The sequence below is a fragment of the Falco peregrinus genome, chromosome 9 (assembly GCF_023634155.1).
Source record: "Falco peregrinus isolate bFalPer1 chromosome 9, bFalPer1.pri, whole genome shotgun sequence".
In the NCBI taxonomy this organism is placed as follows: Eukaryota; Metazoa; Chordata; class Aves; order Falconiformes; family Falconidae; genus Falco; species Falco peregrinus.
Genome location: NC_073729.1, coordinates 11,578,974 through 11,597,312, shown reverse-complemented (window position 1 = coordinate 11,597,312; position 18,339 = coordinate 11,578,974). Strand labels below are relative to the sequence as shown.

The 18,339-nt window shown below is 43.1% G+C and overlaps 2 protein-coding genes across 14 annotated transcripts in view; both read right to left on the bottom strand.

Annotated features, from left to right (window-relative positions):
- Nucleotides 1–5,301, bottom strand: part of LOC101910622 (NADH-cytochrome b5 reductase 2) — a 28,806-nt gene extending 23,505 nt beyond the window's left edge. For all 10 annotated transcript variants that reach the window (XR_008748713.1, XR_008748714.1, XM_055813454.1 and 7 more), the window contains exons 1-4: nucleotides 5,189–5,301; nucleotides 4,962–5,111; nucleotides 4,165–4,237; nucleotides 588–694 (exon numbers count right to left, since the gene is read on the bottom strand). Coding sequence is in view for 8 of the 10 variants with exons in the window: in XM_055813454.1 (XP_055669429.1) it covers nucleotides 588–694; nucleotides 4,165–4,237; nucleotides 4,962–5,111; nucleotides 5,189–5,203 (345 nt within the window). In the remaining 2 variants the exon portion in view is untranslated. The remainder of the gene's footprint in view (nucleotides 1–587; nucleotides 695–4,164; nucleotides 4,238–4,961; nucleotides 5,112–5,188) is intronic.
- A 2,256-nt stretch (nucleotides 5,302–7,557) lies between these two features.
- Nucleotides 7,558–18,339, bottom strand: part of OVCH2 (ovochymase 2) — a 37,700-nt gene continuing 26,918 nt past the window's right edge. For 3 of the 4 annotated variants that reach the window (XM_055813448.1, XM_055813449.1, XM_055813450.1), the window contains 11 exons: nucleotides 17,842–17,982; nucleotides 16,702–16,832; nucleotides 16,212–16,305; nucleotides 15,270–15,401; nucleotides 14,798–14,878; nucleotides 13,965–14,151; nucleotides 12,391–12,460; nucleotides 11,627–11,825; nucleotides 11,192–11,343; nucleotides 10,675–10,843; nucleotides 7,558–10,259 (listed from right to left, as the gene is read on the bottom strand). In XM_055813448.1, coding sequence (XP_055669423.1) covers nucleotides 10,237–10,259; nucleotides 10,675–10,843; nucleotides 11,192–11,343; nucleotides 11,627–11,825; nucleotides 12,391–12,460; nucleotides 13,965–14,151; nucleotides 14,798–14,878; nucleotides 15,270–15,401; nucleotides 16,212–16,305; nucleotides 16,702–16,832; nucleotides 17,842–17,982 — 1,379 coding nt within the window. In that variant the 3' untranslated portion in view covers nucleotides 7,558–10,236. Of the gene's footprint in view, nucleotides 10,260–10,674; nucleotides 10,844–11,191; nucleotides 11,344–11,626; nucleotides 11,826–12,390; nucleotides 12,461–13,964; nucleotides 14,152–14,797; nucleotides 14,879–15,269; nucleotides 15,402–16,211; nucleotides 16,306–16,701; nucleotides 16,833–17,841; nucleotides 17,983–18,339 lie in introns of those variants that run through there. The other variant, XR_003551934.2, reaches the window with a different exon arrangement.

Sequence of the window (18,339 nt, the reverse complement as noted above, 5' to 3'; positions counted from 1 at the left end):
ATGTACTGGTGCCCTCATTTCACTATCACTCCAGCAAGAACCTTATGTCACCCTGTTTTTGTAATTGCTCCTGGAAACAACATTGCTGCATGTCTTCTTTTTAAGGCCTTCCCAGAGACTTTAGCCACATCATAGCTCTTTCATCTTTCAAAGCACATAAACACATTAGCAACAATTTCTGACACTTAGAGAGATATATCTGCAATATCTGCAGCATCACCAAAAATGGCTGTTCTTTTTGACTTGTTTTCTACTTACAGCTATTAGCAGCAAGCATTAGTAGCAGGCATGAGCATCTTGAGGGTGATCGCTATTCATGCCTCACCAAACAAAAGATACCAGAGAAGTTCCTGCAGTACTGCCAAGGAAGTGATCTTCTCCATCTATCCCCCTATCTCTCGGTGACTTAGCACAGATACACAGGATACAACTTACTATCCAAGGATAATGTGAAATGAGTTGTTGGCCATGCAGTCATCCTCTTTGAAAGAAGTTCAATCAAAATACACTCTATATTTCACTAAAATGAATTACTTACCTTCCTTCCAGTTAGCAACTTACCTATATTAAAGGAAACAAAAACTTACCTTTATAATTAAATCAACATAACCTTTTGTCTCGTCACTGGAAACGGGGGTATAGGCTCGAATCACCAGATTACCATCGATTTTTGCAGAAAGATAAACATGTTGGCCTAGGAGAAAAAGTTATTATCTGATTATTTATTTTTTCATCCCTAGAGGACAAGACAAGAGAAAAAAGCAGGTATTGTTACCTGAACCCATTGAACACAAGCAATAATTGAGAAAATCTTTACCATATAAATCCTGTACGAAACATGCAGTCTCTCTTCTTTCTTCAGCAAGAGTTTCTGAAGCACAGGATAACTGAGAAGAGCTGGTATGTTACAGAACCAAGGGTAAGACATGAGGAAAGTAGGAAATTTATAGTAAAAGAGTGATATAAAAAGTTTGTTGCTCCTTCCTTAAGTGCTCTCGGTATTTTGGGTTCTGCTGTTCTCATACTTATTCATTAATGAAGTTGAAATAAAAATACACCAGTTCACACAGGCAAAAAAAACAGTACCACAGTGTAACAGCAGCAGTCTCTCAGAGCAAACTTCCCAGAGATTCTGCACACAACATCAAGAACAAAGACTTGGGCCATGTTCCTTCTCCACAACTCCTGCCTCCGCAATGCTGCAGCTTCCACAGCATTGGACACTGCTGTCCAGAAAGAACTCTTTGCCCAACCTGATGCTCCAAGAGGCAGACTCTTAACAGGCACCCGTTTCTTCCTGCTGATTAAAAGAACTGAAACTCCTTGCCAAGAGCAGTCTCCTCAGCCAGACAGCGCTACTCTACAGAGTTGTATGGAAAAACAAAAAGCAGGAAGAGAGCTGGCAGAAAACACTTTTATTTTTAGCAAAATGATCTTTGTAAAAAGCAGCAGGCAGAAATCTCCCAAGAAGTAATCTGCCCCATACAGTTTCAGGATTTTATTCCTAAATTCTTAAGAATAAAGCTGCATAAACACAAGCACTGCAGGGCATGTCTCAATTTGTTTATCATTTGTCTAGTTAATGTAGACAGTTCAATTTCACTTTCCCATAAAAGCCAGAAGAGAACCTGGAGAGAGACTGCTGCCCTTGACAGGCAGCACACAGGAAGGATGTGCTCACAGCATGGAACAGGGAAGACCCTGACACTTGCCATAAAGCAGGAGAAACTGCAAAACACAGCACAGAACAAACGGGGCTATATCTGCCACAGCTGCAGATCAGAAAGGGAGACATTTCATGCATAGATCACTGTTAATTCAAGGTCCAAAGTTCAATGCCATCGGTTTTGCAGGGTAAGGAAAACAAGACTATGCCAATACCAGTCTGAAATGAACTTCATGCTACAGAAAGCAAGGCAAAGTTGTATGTGTATGCATGTACACGTCTTCTTTCCCTCAGTCTTTAAAAGCAAGACCAGTTACCATCTGTGTACTCTGCCCTCTGAGCTGGAAGACAGGGACAAGGAGCAGAACAAAATCCCCACAGCCCAGGAGAAAACGGTCAGTGACCTGGTGCTCCACTTAAGAGACGCACAAGTCTATGGGGCTGGATGGGATCCACCAGAGGGCACTGAGGGAGCTGGCGGAGGAGCTCATCAAACCACTCTCCATAATTATCAACAGTCCTGGCTAACCAGGGAGGTCCCAGAAGACGGGAGGTTGGCCAAAGTGACACCCATCTACAAGAAGGGCAGGAAGGAAGATCCAGGGAACTACAGGCCTGTCAGCCTGACCTCAGTGCCAGGGAAGGTTATGGAGCAGAACATCCTGACCAACATCACATGGCATGTGCAGGGCAACCAGGCAATCAGGCCCAGCCAGCAAAGGTTTGGGAAAGGCAGGTCCTGCTTGATGAACCTGATCTGGGTGTACAACAAGACGACCCACCTAGTGGATGAGGGAAAGGCTGTGGGTGTTGTCTACCTGGACCTCAGCAAAGCCTTTGACACAGTCTCGACAGAATTCTCCTGGAGAAACTGGCTGCTCATGGCTGGGACAGGTGTACTCTACGCTGGGTTAAAAGCTGGCTGGATGGTGGTGCAGTGGTGGGTGGAATTACATCCAGCGGGTGACTGGTCACAAGTGGTGTTCCCCAGGGACCAGTGCTGGGGCCAGTTCAGTTTGGTACCTTTACAGATGATCTGGACGAGGGGATCGAGTACACCCTCAGTAAGTTTGCAGATGACACCCAGTTGAGCAACAGTGTTGATATGCCTGAGGGCAGGAAGGCTCTGCAGAGGGATCTGGGCAGGCTGGACTGATGGGCTGAGGCCAATTGTGTGTTTCAACAAGGCTCAGTGCTGGGTCCTGCACTTGGGTCACAACAACCCCACGCAGTGCTACAAGCTTGGGGCAGAGTGGCTGGAAAGCTGCCTGGCAGAAAAGGACCTGGAAGTGCTGGGTGGCAGCTGGCTGAACATGAGCCAGCAGTGTGCCCAGGCGGCCAAGAAGGCCAACAGCATCCTGGCTTGTATACGAAACAGCGTGGCCAGCAGGGCTGGGGAAGTGATCGTCCCCTGTACTTGACACTGGTGAAGCTGCACCTCGAATCATGTGTTCAGTTTTGGGCCCCTCACTTCAGGGGGGGATACTGAGGTGCTGGAGCGTGTCCAGAGAAGGGCAACGAAGCTGGTGAAGGGTCTAGAGAACAAGTCCTATGAGGAGCAGCTGAGGGAACTGGAGTTGTTTAGTCTGGACAAGAGGAAGCTCAGGGGAGACCTTATTGCTCTCTACAACTACCTGAAAGGAGGTTGTAGACAGGTGGGGATAGGACTCTTCTCCTAGGTAACACGTGACAAGACAAGAGGAAACAGCCTCAAGTTATGCCAGAGAAGGTTCAGGTTGGATACTACAAAAAATTACTTCACTGAAATGGTGGTCAAGCATTGGAACAGGCTGCCCAGGGAGGTAGCAGAATCACCATCCCTGGAAATGCCCAAAAAACCACATAGATGCAGTGCTTAGGGACATGGTTTAGTGAAGGACTTGGCCCTCCTGGGTTAACAGTTGGACCTGATGATCTTAAAGGTTTTTTCCAACCTAAATGATTCTATGATTCTGTATCAAAGGTAAGTACACACACTGAAAAGCCTCTGAACACTTCAGCATCTTCTATATACAGTTGTATTTTTCCCCTTTGTTCTGCACAGGATAGTTACAAGCTTCCCAAGCAGAAGAGTTCTTCTCTTATTTACGAGTGTGACTGTATTAACCAAAATCATAAGGGCAGTTGGCAATAAACTGAGGGCACCAGATGGAAGTAGAATGCAAGTAAGAAATACAAAAAAGCTTTGACAAATACCATTCTTGCTTATATGCTGACTTGTGATCAATTCCATCAGACTCAGTTCAGTCTCACTGTTCTTATTCTAAACTACACCACACAATTTAACACAAGCAGAACAAAGTACGCCCAAAAGATCAGAAATACAACCCTTTGGGAAATCTGACACTTCTCTCAACACAGCAGCATTCAGATGCAGCTTTTAACTCCTTGTTTTGCTGGGCACTGAATTCCCCAACAGTCAGAAGTCCAAAAACTAGGAGTACAGCTATAACTCGTAAAACCAGAAACATACGTAATGAAGCGTTTTCAGTACTTACCTACAGGTAACCCTAATACATGATCTGGTGAAGGCAGCCCAAATCGGAATTTCTTAGTATCGTGACTGATTTCCTAAAAGAAACAAAATCAGAATGAGGTCAACATCACCACTGCTTTGAATTTCAAACTCTACTCAACACAATATGCTTTAGTAAGCCTATTCTTTGTTAGCACGCAAGCCAAATGCTAGGTAGGGAAGCAGAAATGGCTTTGAAAAATGAAGTTTACATAGATCAGAAGTTTTAGAAGCTGTCTTTTCTTCCTTAATTCTGCAAGAAGTGATGCCTGCCTGTCTGTGCAATCCCTGCAGTACCTTTATATAAAGAAAATCTCAAAACCCTCTATTGCCCAAGGCCAGTAAGCACATTTCATAATTTGGGGCCAAAGATCAGGCAAGACACGACACGCAGAAGCATGGGCTGTTGGCCTTACCTCTCACAGATGCACACTGGGGAGAAATCAAGGGAGAAACACAGCTCTCAACTAAGACTTACACAAAGAAACAAGTCTACCTTCCTCTTGAAAGAACTGTAACACCATGGAGTCAGTAGAAATACTTTTACGAATCCCACTCTACCCTAAGGAAATACTGCAGCGTGGCTCGGGAGTCACAGCTGCCCCACACCAGCTCTGTGCACCGCTCCGGCCACCAATCCTGGGGCAGCCCGTAGCCAACTGCCCCTCAGCCCCGGCCGACGGCCCGGCGGCCCCCTCAGCCCCGGCCCCGGGGCAGCGAAGGGGCCGGCAGGCGGGGGGGAGGCTCAGGCGCGGGAGGCCGCCCCGCACGCTCGGTCACCTCCTTGTCCAGCAGCCGCAGCGGGTACTTGGCGAGCGGGTCCCGCAGGGTGACGATGCCGCTCGCCCTGCGCCCCGTCCCTCTGAGCAGCAGCAGCATCAGCAGCGCCGAGGCAGCGACCACGAGCACGGCGACGGCCACGGGGGCACCCTGTGAGGAGAAGGGCAGGCGGTCAGGGGCGCAGCCCGCCTCACGGGCGCCCGGCCCCCCGCGGGGCTGCCCCTCACCGCCAGCGGCTCCATGGCGGCCCCGCTCCCCTCAGCGCGGCGGCGACCGGCTCCCGCCTCTGGGCCCCTTCCCGCCACGGGCACGCGCGGAGGCAGGGCCGGGCGGAGGCAGGGCCGGGCGGAGGCAGGGCCGGGGCATCGCGCCACTGCTGCCGGCCGCGGGGGCGAGCGCGGGTGAAGCCGGCGCCGGGTCCCCGTCCCCGGGTCCCCGTCCCCCCGACCCCCGCGCCCACAGGCGGGCTGGCAGCGCGCCGCCGGCCCCTGCGAGCAGCCAGGCCCGCCTGACACGATCAAAGGGGCTGGAACGGCCGCAAAATGCCGCTGCCCGGGGCGCTGCAGCCCTTTCTCCTGCCCTGCGCTTTCCTGGCGCAGTTCCCTGCACGTTCAGCAACTGCAAATGGTGATGCCGGAGTTCTGGCCCGGTCCCAGTTCGCCCTGTAAAACAGCCAAGTTCAAGTCCCCTGCGCAGCAGTCGCCGGCAACCCACCCACCCGACAGTGCACGCTTGCACCTTGCGCTGTGGCACCCAAACAGCCTCCGCTCAGCAGCACTAACCAGGTGTTCAGGGAGTTATTGCTAATCGCTTCCCTATCCCCTGGGCCAAAAAAAGGACTTTCCCCACAATCAGCACTAACAAAGTATTCAGTATCTATGGCCTTCAAAAAAAAAAAAAAAAACCAAAAAAAACCAAAACCCGAAACACAGCAGAGACTATCATTCCCTCTACAGAGTGTAGGACAGGAGCACACAGTTTGGGATAGACACAGAAGTCAGTCACTTAAAGGAAAGGACAAGGCTTTGAAGTCCAAGCCCATGCCACAAAGTCTGAAATAGTTGATGTAAAATGAAAGCATGCCCCAATCTCACACACGTCTTTGCAGAGGAAGAAAACAAACTGATCAGGCCTCTGGGGAAGGAAGGAACGCCAGGAATAATTCACAGTATGCCAAGCTGTAGGTGGTGGTGAGACAAGGAGAAGATAATATATCTGATTTACTCGTTTTTGGAATGCTTGTATTTTATGTGATTTGTAAAAAGATTGAAAAGACATTCAGTCTTCTCTGCTACTGAAGCAATGACTACAGAAGACCAGAGAATTAATACCTCACCACAGACTTTTTAAATTTTTTGTTAACACCAGCTTTCCTCATCAGGTTCAAAAGCAGAAGAACCACTACCAAAATGCTACATATTGCTGCTCTGTTCCTGAAGTCAATTAACTCCTTGCTTCAGTGTCACACACAGCCACTGCCTTCACAGTACCACAACCCAGCCCAGGACCTCCAGGCCGAATGACTCATTCCCTACGGTTAAAGCACCTAGATTGTCCCACCAAAGTGCTGTCACTTCTTACTTTCTCACAATATGGTAATGGTACAGTTTACAACTTGCACCTATTTTGTTTTCATCAATGACCTACCATATATCCATGTGGCAAAAGGCTCGAAACTCAAGCAAAGCAGAAAAAAAATAACAGAGAGAAGAAACACTCAGATTTCTCAGTCAGACTTTATCCTTAAGGATAAATACGAACAACTGAAGGAAAAATAGGAATTTATTATATTGTTTTTAATTTTCAAGACAGGGCACTGTCTACTTTGCTATGACTAACAACTGCACAGCTATGCAATTACCAGTGGTTCTCTGAATTGCACTATTGATAAGGAACATCAGTCTTCCCTCAAGAACAGGTCTCTTCCTTGCCTTCAGTAAGAGAAAGTAATGGCTTTTGCAGAGCCTGAGAAACATACAGAGGTATTTCTTGTTTTCTGTATTAACTATTCTTAACGCTCCTTCCATTTTTGCTGATTATTTTCTTTTCTTTTGTGCAAAAGGCAGGGGTTTGGTCTACATAAAACTCCAGAGTTTTTTTTCCTCTCCAAAGTACTAAGCCTAATTCTTTCCTCTTGTTAACTTGTCTTACACAGACACACAGTTCCTCTGGTGTTACTGTTAGAATTCACTCTTTCGAAAGCATGCAAAGAACCAAGTCTAGTTACTTAAGATGAAGAAATAAAACGGTCTTTCTGTGCATCCAATACATGACAGCAAATGGCTTCCTAAGCAAGAAAAAAACTGCCTTTGTGCCACTTGTCCTCAAAAAATAGAAAGGAAAAAAGTCTAGGGGAAAGAGAAAAAACCTGGAAAGATCACATGAGAATATAGTTCTTCTACACTAACACCCAAATACAATGTCCATTAGATCCTTTCGGGCAGACCCACTGTCGAAGAAGAGTCAGGAAAAGCATGGCATGCATACCTCCAGGCACAGTACATCTGAGGAAGGACAGGATGCCACCCTGCTATTGCTCCTCTGGCTTCATCTGAGAGCACGCAGGAGGGCCAGCAACCAAAACCAGTCAGCCACTATGCTGCCCTCGGCTGGAAAAGGAAGAGATGGCAAAGTAAAAGAATGATGAACCAAGAATTCACAGAGGTAATGCCACAGAGTCACAGATCAACGATGTGTTTAACGTTGGTAACTATATAGCCAGAACCCAGATTTCACACAACTGCCTCCTCTTCTGTACTATTGCAGACATGCTTTAACGACAGAAGATCTTCCCTTTCCAATAAAAGCTGCAAAAACGCTCTAATACCCATTGCAAAGGCTGTGTGAGTGCATCACCGGCAATGCAGCTGGACTCCCAGCACCTGTGCCCATGCACACATACAGTGCCGGACTACCATTTCAGAGCTAACCACAAAGATTTACAGGTGCTCACGTTAACCAAAGGTCAGAACGAGATATTTTTGGACATAGACTTTTATTCCAAATATTAGGCCAGTGCCGATGAACAATGCAATAAGCCTTCATTTGTTTTCATGTCACATTACAAAGACGGTATTTTTACTTACACGCCAACAGAAGGTGGTTTATACGCAGATTTTAAGCAGGCAGGGAACCTGAGCCTACCTCGGTACTCAGGCAGGCTACTAGTATCCTACCTTTTGACTGTAGGATTCAGGAGAGCCTCACGGAACTGTCAAGAATTAAAGCGCAGTTCATGTAAATTTTGTAAAAACTAAAACACAATTCCATGAACTCCATTGAAAATATTTTTTTAAAATCAGATTTCATTTGCATCACAAAACACTTCACATTATTGCTAAAGGATACTGGCAGCTTACAATACATTAAAAAGATACAACAAAAGCAAAATAAGACTTGTAAAACCATACTAGGAGAAACTCAAAAGGTCAACATCGTGCAGTGAAGTAAAAAGTACGTACCCTAACAATCAGATCATATACAAATAATTTAAGGTAGCATTCTGAATATATGAAAGGAATTGTTTGTAAGAGATATCTATATATCAGCATTTAACCACTGTGTTTAATAGGGCTAGCACAGCTGATACCACCTATAGTGCGGTTACAAAAGGTCCCAGCTGCTCATATGTTTGGGAGTTTCTGTTTTTTAAAATGCAGAGAAAGAAACAGCCTGTGTTCAAGAGAAGCACCTCTTTTTGCCATTGTCCTCCCACCTTTTTATTTTTTCACTTAACACTCCCACCTGGTATCTTTATTTTAAATTAATAAGCAGATAAAAACTTTACAGGTATTTTAAGTCATCTTGTTCCTGTTACGCAAAACAGAATAGCAACCAAGTGATTAGACACATCTGCTCCCAGCATAGTTAAACTGAGATAGTCAGCTAATAGCAACTTCCACCATAACTGAACATTAACAGACTTCCATAATGCAGAATTACAAAGGATATTCCCCCTCCATTGCTCTCTGAAGACCTCTTCAGAGAGTTTATCAAAGATAGAACACGCACACTCTATCAATAACGTAGTACAGCTGTGCCTTGCACTTAATCTGAATTTGTCCATAGTCCCTCCACCATGAAGTATTTTCACAGAAAGCTCATGCTTCAGGTTATTTTGTGGGATTTTGCCTAAAACTTTACAGTGAAGAGAAGAAACTGGTGAAAAAATGTTTACCGTAGTCATTTGAGAGTAAAGGTAGAGAGAGATGTTTTTTACCCTAGCTACGGAACTAAATTCTATTGTTAAAAAAATTGTTGAGTTCTAAACTAATGTCATCTAAAAAGCAGGGTTATTGGCATCAAATGCATGTAGGGGAAACACATCTTGAAAGACTTTTGCCATTAGTATCAACAGAAACAAAATGAGATATCTTTCTTACTTTCTAGTTATTTTCTGGACCATTGAGTGAGAAGGATTAAACTTTTATACTATCATACTGATCTAGTTTCTAAACACTAAGCCTCCGCACAGAACAGTCTGCAAAGCTAATTGCAGCCTGTCATCCCAATTTCTTGTGTAAGCAGCCATTTGGGCATCAAACAAACCTCTATTTACAAGTACATGTGCTCTGTTTGCAGTATGTGGATTACACAGTACCTCTTTAATTACATTACATGTAATTCATTCCATAACACAGCTCAATAGGATAGCTTCTAGCCATTCGCCAAAGTTCTTGCATGGTGCCAAAGGCCCTTGGCCTGTAACACCTCTCTTTTCAAACACTTCTATCTGTTGAATCAATAAACAACATGCAATTTGTTAAAAAAGCAACCGTATGAAAAATATTCTTTTCCCAGCATTTGGATTGATTCCTCAGGGTTGCACCACTACTGCCACTGCCTAGGTCCTCTCAGAGTCAGAGGTAACACTCATTGACCTTAATGGAAGGATGAGTGACTGCCCCTTCTGTTGTTTTATACGGGCACTTATTTAATCTCATTTCTGCAGTGTTTTTATGCTCTCCAGTACTACATTCAAGGACATGCTTGGCGTAATGTACACGGTCACTTATTTTCGTTTTCTTTCCTTCTAAGATAGATTAACAGAGTGTCCTGCAAGTAACTTGTGTCTGCCCCAAGAACACACATGTAAAGCCAAAGTCTCAACTTGGGTAAATCAGCAGTAAATTCACCAGGGTAAGTAAGTATCAGGTACTTCGGAATCTGTTCACCAATCGTGAACTAACACACTCTCACCAAATTCTGCTTTCAGTGACATTTGTGCTTTGCAAGTGTTCCACAATGTGGTCCAGCAGAACTGCTCTTTTGGCAGTCACACCGTGAAAATGGGGAGATCTACAAACAGGAGAAAAATAAAACAGGGTAAACTTTGCAAAGATCATCAAAGGCAGACTGTAAATTTGTCGAAGTGGACTCTGCTGTCATGATGCGTCAGTTCATGCCTCCCTACCTCCTCCCAACTCCGAGAAACAAAGCAGCAAAGCGGCAGTAAGAAAAACATATCAAATGACATAAAAAAATGCAACAGAGCAGGGAATAATAATACCTGTGGAAGAAATAACATTTTCAGAAGTGACTACTGATTTAATTTGTCTGTTTCTGGGCATTTAGCTAGGGACGGTTTAAACAGCCAAGATTTCAGAAAGTGCTGGGCACCCAAATATAAAAATGACACCCTGGAAAAGACCTCACATTAAGCATCTAGCAATAGCAAAAGGATGCATTTAATTTTATTTTTTTTTATACATACCACTACTATTAACACTTTGCTTGATCCAGTCAACAAAAACACCGACACTTGTGTATACTCCTGGGTAGCTCTTCCTTCCACATCCCAAGCCCCAGCTAGTGATTCCATGAAGGGTGTAAAATCCTGAGTTATCTTCTGAAGGACAAACTAATGGGCCACCAGAATCACCCTGCACAAGGACAAAGGAATCTTGTTATGAGCTAACAACATTCCTTATGCTTTTAAAATACCAGTTCAGTTACGAAAGGTCCCAGCTGCTCATATGTTTGGGGGTTTCTGTTTTTAAAAGGCAAAGAAAGAAATAGCCTGTGTTCAAGGGAAGTAGCACTTTTTGCCCTATGAGTAATTAAAATCCTACTATTATTAAGGAGTCTTTCGCTGTAAATCACCTACAGCCTGTTTGCAAGAAAACAGCTTTAAGTGAGGTTTTAACTTTCCAGAGGTTTTAACCCCTTTTCAGAACCCACCATGGCCATACCGCAAGTGTCAGAAGGCAAAGGTGATGTGTGCAACTTACTGTGCATGAGTCCTTGCCTTCTTCCAGAGGGAATCCAGCACAGATCATCTTCTGGGTCACTTTAGTAGGAAGATTTATGTAATAGCTCCGACATGCATCAAGCACCAGGATGGGGACTTCCAGCTGATGCAGTTTTTTCCCCTTTTCTCTGTCTTGAAGTAAAAGACATCTCAGAAACCAGCAGAGGCATGAATTTGTGATTCCACAAAGAAGCTTTGCTCTTCCCCTTTTCAAATGGTCTCAATCCAAATCATCTGATTTCTTTCCTCCCACCCACTTCCCTGCATGTCCAGCTGAACTTACGCAAGTGAAAACTTTTTAACGTTTGTTCTCCCCAAACTAACGTATAGACAGAATGAATGTTACAACACAGAACACAGTATTTAAAACACAGTTATAGCATGCTCAACCTTCAAAACAGCAAAGAGTGCCTACCTGCTTCGTGCGCACCCCATCCTGTGACAACGCACACCCTCGAGGGCTGAACCGCCTCCTCCTGGGCAGCGGGGAGGCACACTGGGCGCACGTAATGGTTGAATTCTAAGGGCTCAGCCAGTTGCAGTAAGGCAATATCAGAGTCCATAGTGGTCTTGTTAAAACTTGGATGTATAATATACTGCTTGACTGACCTTTTCTAGGAAAGCAAGGACATTGACATTTTCTGAATGCCTTGGGAATCCAAGTCAGGAACTTTGGTTTCCTAAGTTTTCAGGCCAAATACAAGATGCATGATTAAAGAGGAGGACACGTTTAAAAGCAGCTGCTGAAGCCACCGGGTTTCTTATATTAAGTCAAGATTATGCTTCTTGGACATGAATCAGGGAACATGCAGGAAACTCCATCCAACAAGTGTAGGCAGAGGGCCTTGGAAAAACATTTGTCCAGTCTGAGCAAAGTGGAAGGTTGTGCCCCAATTATTTCTGTCTTAGTAATAGGCACCAGATAATCTAAAGACAATACACTCCTCATTCACACATTCTCCAAGATACTGAGCTTTAGAGTTCATTGCTGGTGGAGGCACAAATCTGTGGTGACAACTTCTCTGACAGTCACACAAATGCTGTTGTGTAAATGCAGATTAAGGTCAGCATGCAGGCTGTTAGATGGCTGCATCATCAACATTTTTGGAGATGCATTTACATTTAAAACTATTTTATAAGATTGATTTATATTTTATTATTAAGCAGAACTTATAGTACCTGTCTGTATTCTTGCTCCGTAAGATCATGAAGTCCTGTTACCACCATCCATAAGTCTGTGTATAGTTCCCTTAAAAAAAAAAAAAAAGAAAAAAGAAAAAAAGATACGTACGTTCTCAGGTTGGTATAATATAGTATTTATTCTTGAAACCTATGAATCTTCAAACCTCCACCACCCAAAACAGATACTAGGGCCCTACGTATTCCTGGGCCAATAACTTCTGAGGCCCATACTCCCGTGCAAATCTATGGAAATCTTCCCACTGACTTCTAGAGAGCATGAAATATTCTCATGCTGAGGCAACAGGACCTTTCAAACATATAGTGAACTGAGGGAAAGGTCACTTTTATAAGGACTGGGTGTGCCTGATGCAGAACACAAGGCCTACACAGTCTACATCATCCAGGGACAGTGGTGGTCCCTACCTTCTTAATAAAAAAATGCGTAATCTTCAAAACATTACTACCTATCAAATGGTATCAAGAAATGCAACAGCAATATTTCATTTCATCCTTTGGTTTCTTAACCAAACCCTCTTCACTGCCTGAAAATCTGTCATAACTCCCTGATGAAATTAGTTGCGTAGAATCGTTAAGTCATGTATGCAAATTCTAATGTGATGGCTATGTGCCATAGAGAATTCCTCCTTAAAACAGCTCTTAAAGCAGTACCATCAGCCAATGCTCCTGACACAGAATTTTGCAAACTGACATTTAGAAACTTGGAAGCCAATGCCCAAAATTCAAAACAGCACTTGCATTTCAGATCCCCAGTTTTGTGGGGGTGGAGAAGAGAATCAAAGAAATGGAGAACATAGACGTCTAGGCATCTTTGGCATTCGGGGCGTTTGAAAGCTGACCCTCATTTTAAAGTAATTACAACTTTATTTCAAAACAGGCCAGAATACCTAATTATCAGCAATCCTGGGAGGATTTTTAAAAAATATTTTAGTTACCCAGTGTATGTGAACTTTAAATTAATGTACCTGCGATTAATCTAAACTTCAGAACAGGTACAGCCTAAGAGATGAATAAACAAATTGCAGTTTAGAAAGTCTTTTAAAGAATCCAAAAGTCACGTAGACTACCCTTTTGTCAATAAAGACAGAAAAATTTCCATGTAATCTGATTTAACAGCTTGACACGTTCTTAGTAAGGGAATGGCATCAACACTGTGCACAAAAGCCTCCTGTATGCCCTCCAAAATCTACACAAATTCAGTCATTTTTTAAATTTTTGTATAGGTTGATTCCACCTGGACGAAACATGCTCTGTAAATTACTGAAACACTAGGAAGTTACCTTAGAGTCAGTGATGGATGACAAGGTATCTTGTCATCTCTTCTGAAAACTGATCTTAACAAAAATGAAGCCTACAGAAGCAGGCTACTTACTTCCTTAGTAGCCACTATGATCCTAGTACGTGTGTGGAGCAAAAAAAACAGTGCCAATGTGAGCTGTAAGTAGGTGGTAACCGAAATTGTGCCAGCAACCCTGGGCAGAACCACCACGCTGCAGAGATGCACCACACAATTACAGATGTTCCCAAGGAAGGGGTCATCCCAGTGTACTTACTTAGAATTAAAGCAGTGAGCAGCTGTGACAACCCATTCTTTGGCAAGAACTGCTCCTCCGCAGATATGCTCATCTGAAATTTGTACACTGACCTGCCAAGGCCATGAGTATGGTACGGCTTCTTCACCTCCAATTATCCTACTGAAGATGAACCTGGGCTGATTTGAAGGCATACCACAAATATCATCTGAAACAGAAAGCACTGATGTGTCAAGAAGTCTTTAGAGGTTAAGATTTGGAGAAGCAAATAACTGTCCATTTAAGAGTAATCCCACAACTTCTCAGGCTTCCCTCTTCCCCTTTTTTGCTACATCTTTCAACTTAACTCATTACAAAGGATCCAAATGTTTAGAACTAGCATGAGGAGATGATCTTAACAAAAACAGAACTTCCCAAGATGAAAGCGACTGCTTACCTTCACAAGTTTTAGCCTCAAATCTACAATGAATATGGACTCATGCCATTCTCCTGGCAAGTACCCGGGGCGTGGGGAGTAAGGGAAGTTCTAAAATACTGGTTATTATTTTCAACCACTCTGTACTTTTTGCAACTACTTTCAAACCAAGTAGGCGTAAACTAACATACAAGCTAAAATAATGTCATTACATTGCTGAAAATGACTTAACAAGATGAAGGAAACACAAAAAACATAGGTTCTGCTATTCTAAAGCCAAAGCTAGAAGTGTTACTGTTCATCTTTTTATTTCCTCAAAATATCTTAATGAAAAATTCTGAGACAACTGCATCCATTAAATATTTGGAGAAAACACCATTTAAATTATAGTCCAAAAGGTACTCCCTATTCCCATGAAGAAAATGTAACTTAGGCTTACCTGTTGTATCCTGTATTTCTTCTTCAATCATATCCACATCTTCAAATTCTTCTTCACTAGTTGAATCCAAAGTGTCTAAATCTAGCAAATAAAAAAAGCAAATGCATTAGCAGGCTGTCTTGAGTGATATTTTTATTACAAAATCACTTTTATTTCCTTTATTATAATTTCTGTAGAAGGAATAGGTTTCTACTGTAGGGATCTGTGCTATTAAATCTTTACATGGTAGTAAAGTGCCATTTAAAATGCACCAAAACACTTTTACACAAAATAAAACTCTCAGGGTTTGGGTAGATTCATTGTTTCTCTTCACTCACTCAACAGACCCTTTGTTTAAATGCCTCAATAAGTTCACAATACAGTTATTTCACTGAAACAATTTGTTAGATGAAAATAATTCTGAACGGCCAGATTCACTGAAAGGCCCTTTGTGCTGCCCCGAAGAGGCAGTTTCCCAAGTTACTTTTATTACCTGACACATGAACAAAAGAGATTGTAGCTCTGAATCCTCCAAAAGTCTCTGTCTCATCAGAGTGAAAGACAACCAGCATCACAGCAGAGGAGCTTAGAACAGGTGCTGGGAGGGCGAATCCACAAGATTTAGCTAAAGATGAGAAAGCAAAGTCTCGCTGCAGATTATCACGTACTTTTCAACAGTGGGTACCCAACAGTCTGTGTATTCCAGCTCTCACACAGGAGGGTAAAACACAACTTTGTACAAGAGAGGAACAAAGATAAGCAGACTGAGGCTGAAGGACTGTTCTATTACTCCTGACAGTCTGTCCTTATTCAGTAATTATCTCAAAGAACAACAAGACTCTTGCATTATTTCACAAGAGTCTATTGCAGCACTCACACTCATCAGTTGCCATTACATACAGAACACACTGGAAACATGATTCCTCCGTATTAGTGTTTCAACACCACCATCTGCTAGTACTAATCCCAGCAGCAGCATCAAGCAAGGGCTGAAACCAGCTGATTGGGACAGGTCTTCCTCTCATTCAGCGTAAGCCAGAGGAATCTCCAGCAAGGTGGCAAGAACTACAGGAATGCTCATCTGGAGTGAAGACCCTGGAACGGAGACCTCACAAGTGCTTTCTCTGACTAACCATTACCATAGGAAAAAAAAATAATAATGTGTTATGCCCTTTTCTTTATTTACATGAATTCAGAACTGAATTTCATATAGAATTTATATACACAAAACTACTCTGTTCAATGTAGCTTTGCCTCTGTAAATGGAACAGAAGCAGCAATAACAGCAAGTATTTTTCAAGGTACTGAAACTAGTACCTTTAACATCATCTAAGACTACTGAAGCAAATAATTTTAGACTGTAAAACAGGGCTAGTAAAAGTTGTAGAAGAAATAAGTCATCCCCAAAGTATGTCAAAAATCAAAAAAGTCAAACCAATTTCTTCCTGTTTCCCCACATCTTCATACACAGTCACGGCATCGTAAGAGCAATCTTCACTCTCTTCTACTTCAAAAGACTGGTATGTAAGCTTTAAATAAAAAATGAAAAGGTGAACCTTGTTGTTAAATTCACACAGAAAAATTTCAAAGATCTACAGCAGGGTCTTTAGTATTCTCAACGATTCCTTCAGGGTTTGGTTTCTGTGACACACAGACCTCTCACAGGTGGTACATAACATAGTGCATTTGCTACAAGAATCTGTCACGATGAAATTTAAACCAGAAAATCCTGTTTTACTGTAACCTAAAGGAGAAATCAGAACCTATTGGGCTTTTGAAATGGGAAGTTCTTTCTCTTAACTGCATCCAGCAGCATTATTCAAGCTTATTTGGCTTGATCTTGCTTGCCCTCAGCTGCATAATTTCTTGTTACCTCAGTGGTGCCTACTTCCATTCTGTAGCCACAAGAAGGACTCATATTATACCTTGATGACATGGTCCTCCGGCGCACAAATAATCCACTGACAGTCTGCCATGTTGGTGTAGCGCTCTGGATAGTGCATACTTTGTAACACTCCTTCTTCAAAAAGGACAGCTAAGGACTCACAGCCAGAATCTGGAAATCCAGGAAAACAAAAATAGAGGTACCGTGATTTCTTATTAACGCATTCACCAAAAAAAAAAAAAAAAACAAACCCAAAAAAAAGAAGAAAAAAAAAAAAGGAAGATAAATTAAATCCAGAAAAAGTCTTGTGGTGTTTTCACACAGCTGAGAAAGAGCAGCAAGCCAAATCCTTCTGTTTGAAAAAGATGCAAAGAAAATGTTTAATCTTTTCCCAGGCAGAAGAACAAGTCAACCCATGACTATAGCGTTCCCTTTTCACTACAGGCAGTGAACAGCACTGCAGGCACAGGCACCTGTGTGGGGTGAAAGAAGAGCTGGATACCAGCATGTCACAAGAACATTTGCCAACTTTCTTTGGAGAGGAAAGTGGAGACGTAAAACATAACCACAGGACATGTCCTCCTGATGGACTATACAGTGGGAAGGCCCTGCAGAGAGGATTCCTCCCTACACTCCGCCCTTACACTCTGCAAAGGAAAGAAACTAGCTGGAAAAGCTGCAGGAACAGGTACACAGGTGTCTGTCTGTATCTAGATTGCCCAGACTCAGCAGATGGCCCTTGGGTCTGCTCTCTAACGAGAGTGAACCACTCTGCGCAGCACAACTGAAAGCAGTTCTCCATGACATGTATGTTAGCATTAGTGGCCTGCCTCCGGGCCCCTCCATGAAAGCATGCCTGGGACTAGCAAAGCAGCTTTCATCTGGAAATGCTGCTCAACTGACTAATGTTATTGAGTGTTAAAGCATCCTGAAGTAGGGAAGGAATGAGATCTCATATAAAGTGGAGAGAGGAGGTAAAGTTAAACACCATCTCACACCTATCTCTTTCGGGCATCCCAGTTTCTCCACAATTTCACGCGGCAGCTTAACCACACTAACCTTGGCCATAGCATCATCCACACAGAAACATCATAGAAGCTTCCTCTGATTTATTTTCTCCTGAATTTTGTCTTCCAGGTCACCACCCGAGTGTGCAGACAGGTGTGTTACTTAGACTTACCAGGAAGAATATCTGGTGTAAGAGCTTTGTAGGTCATGGAAAAACCAGTTCCATAATCCTTGCTGTCAGAAACAAATTTCAGCCTTATACTACTGGAGCCAACCAAAATAGGTAATGGAAGATCTCCTCCGCAGAATTTCCCTGAAATATTAGAGAATAATCACTGTTTAAAGTCTTTAGTCACTTGAGAAAACTTGCATGTACCATTTAGCTATAAACATTTTAGGCTGAAAAGGGTATTGCTTATTCATTCCTCTACATTCCCTATTAATCCACTAGCCCATAGAGATGCAAACTATTAATGACTGAGAATCATTGACACCAGCAAGTTCTATGCTGACACAGTTCCACACCAGGCATTTTCCATTCTTTTCTCCTCCCACACTCTTTGTCTTTTATTTTAGATCATATGTCACAAGGTATCCATCATGAAAACGTAAGTAAAACATAATCAACCGCCATGTCCTCATGGGGTGTACTTGCTGTTAGAATAAAAAG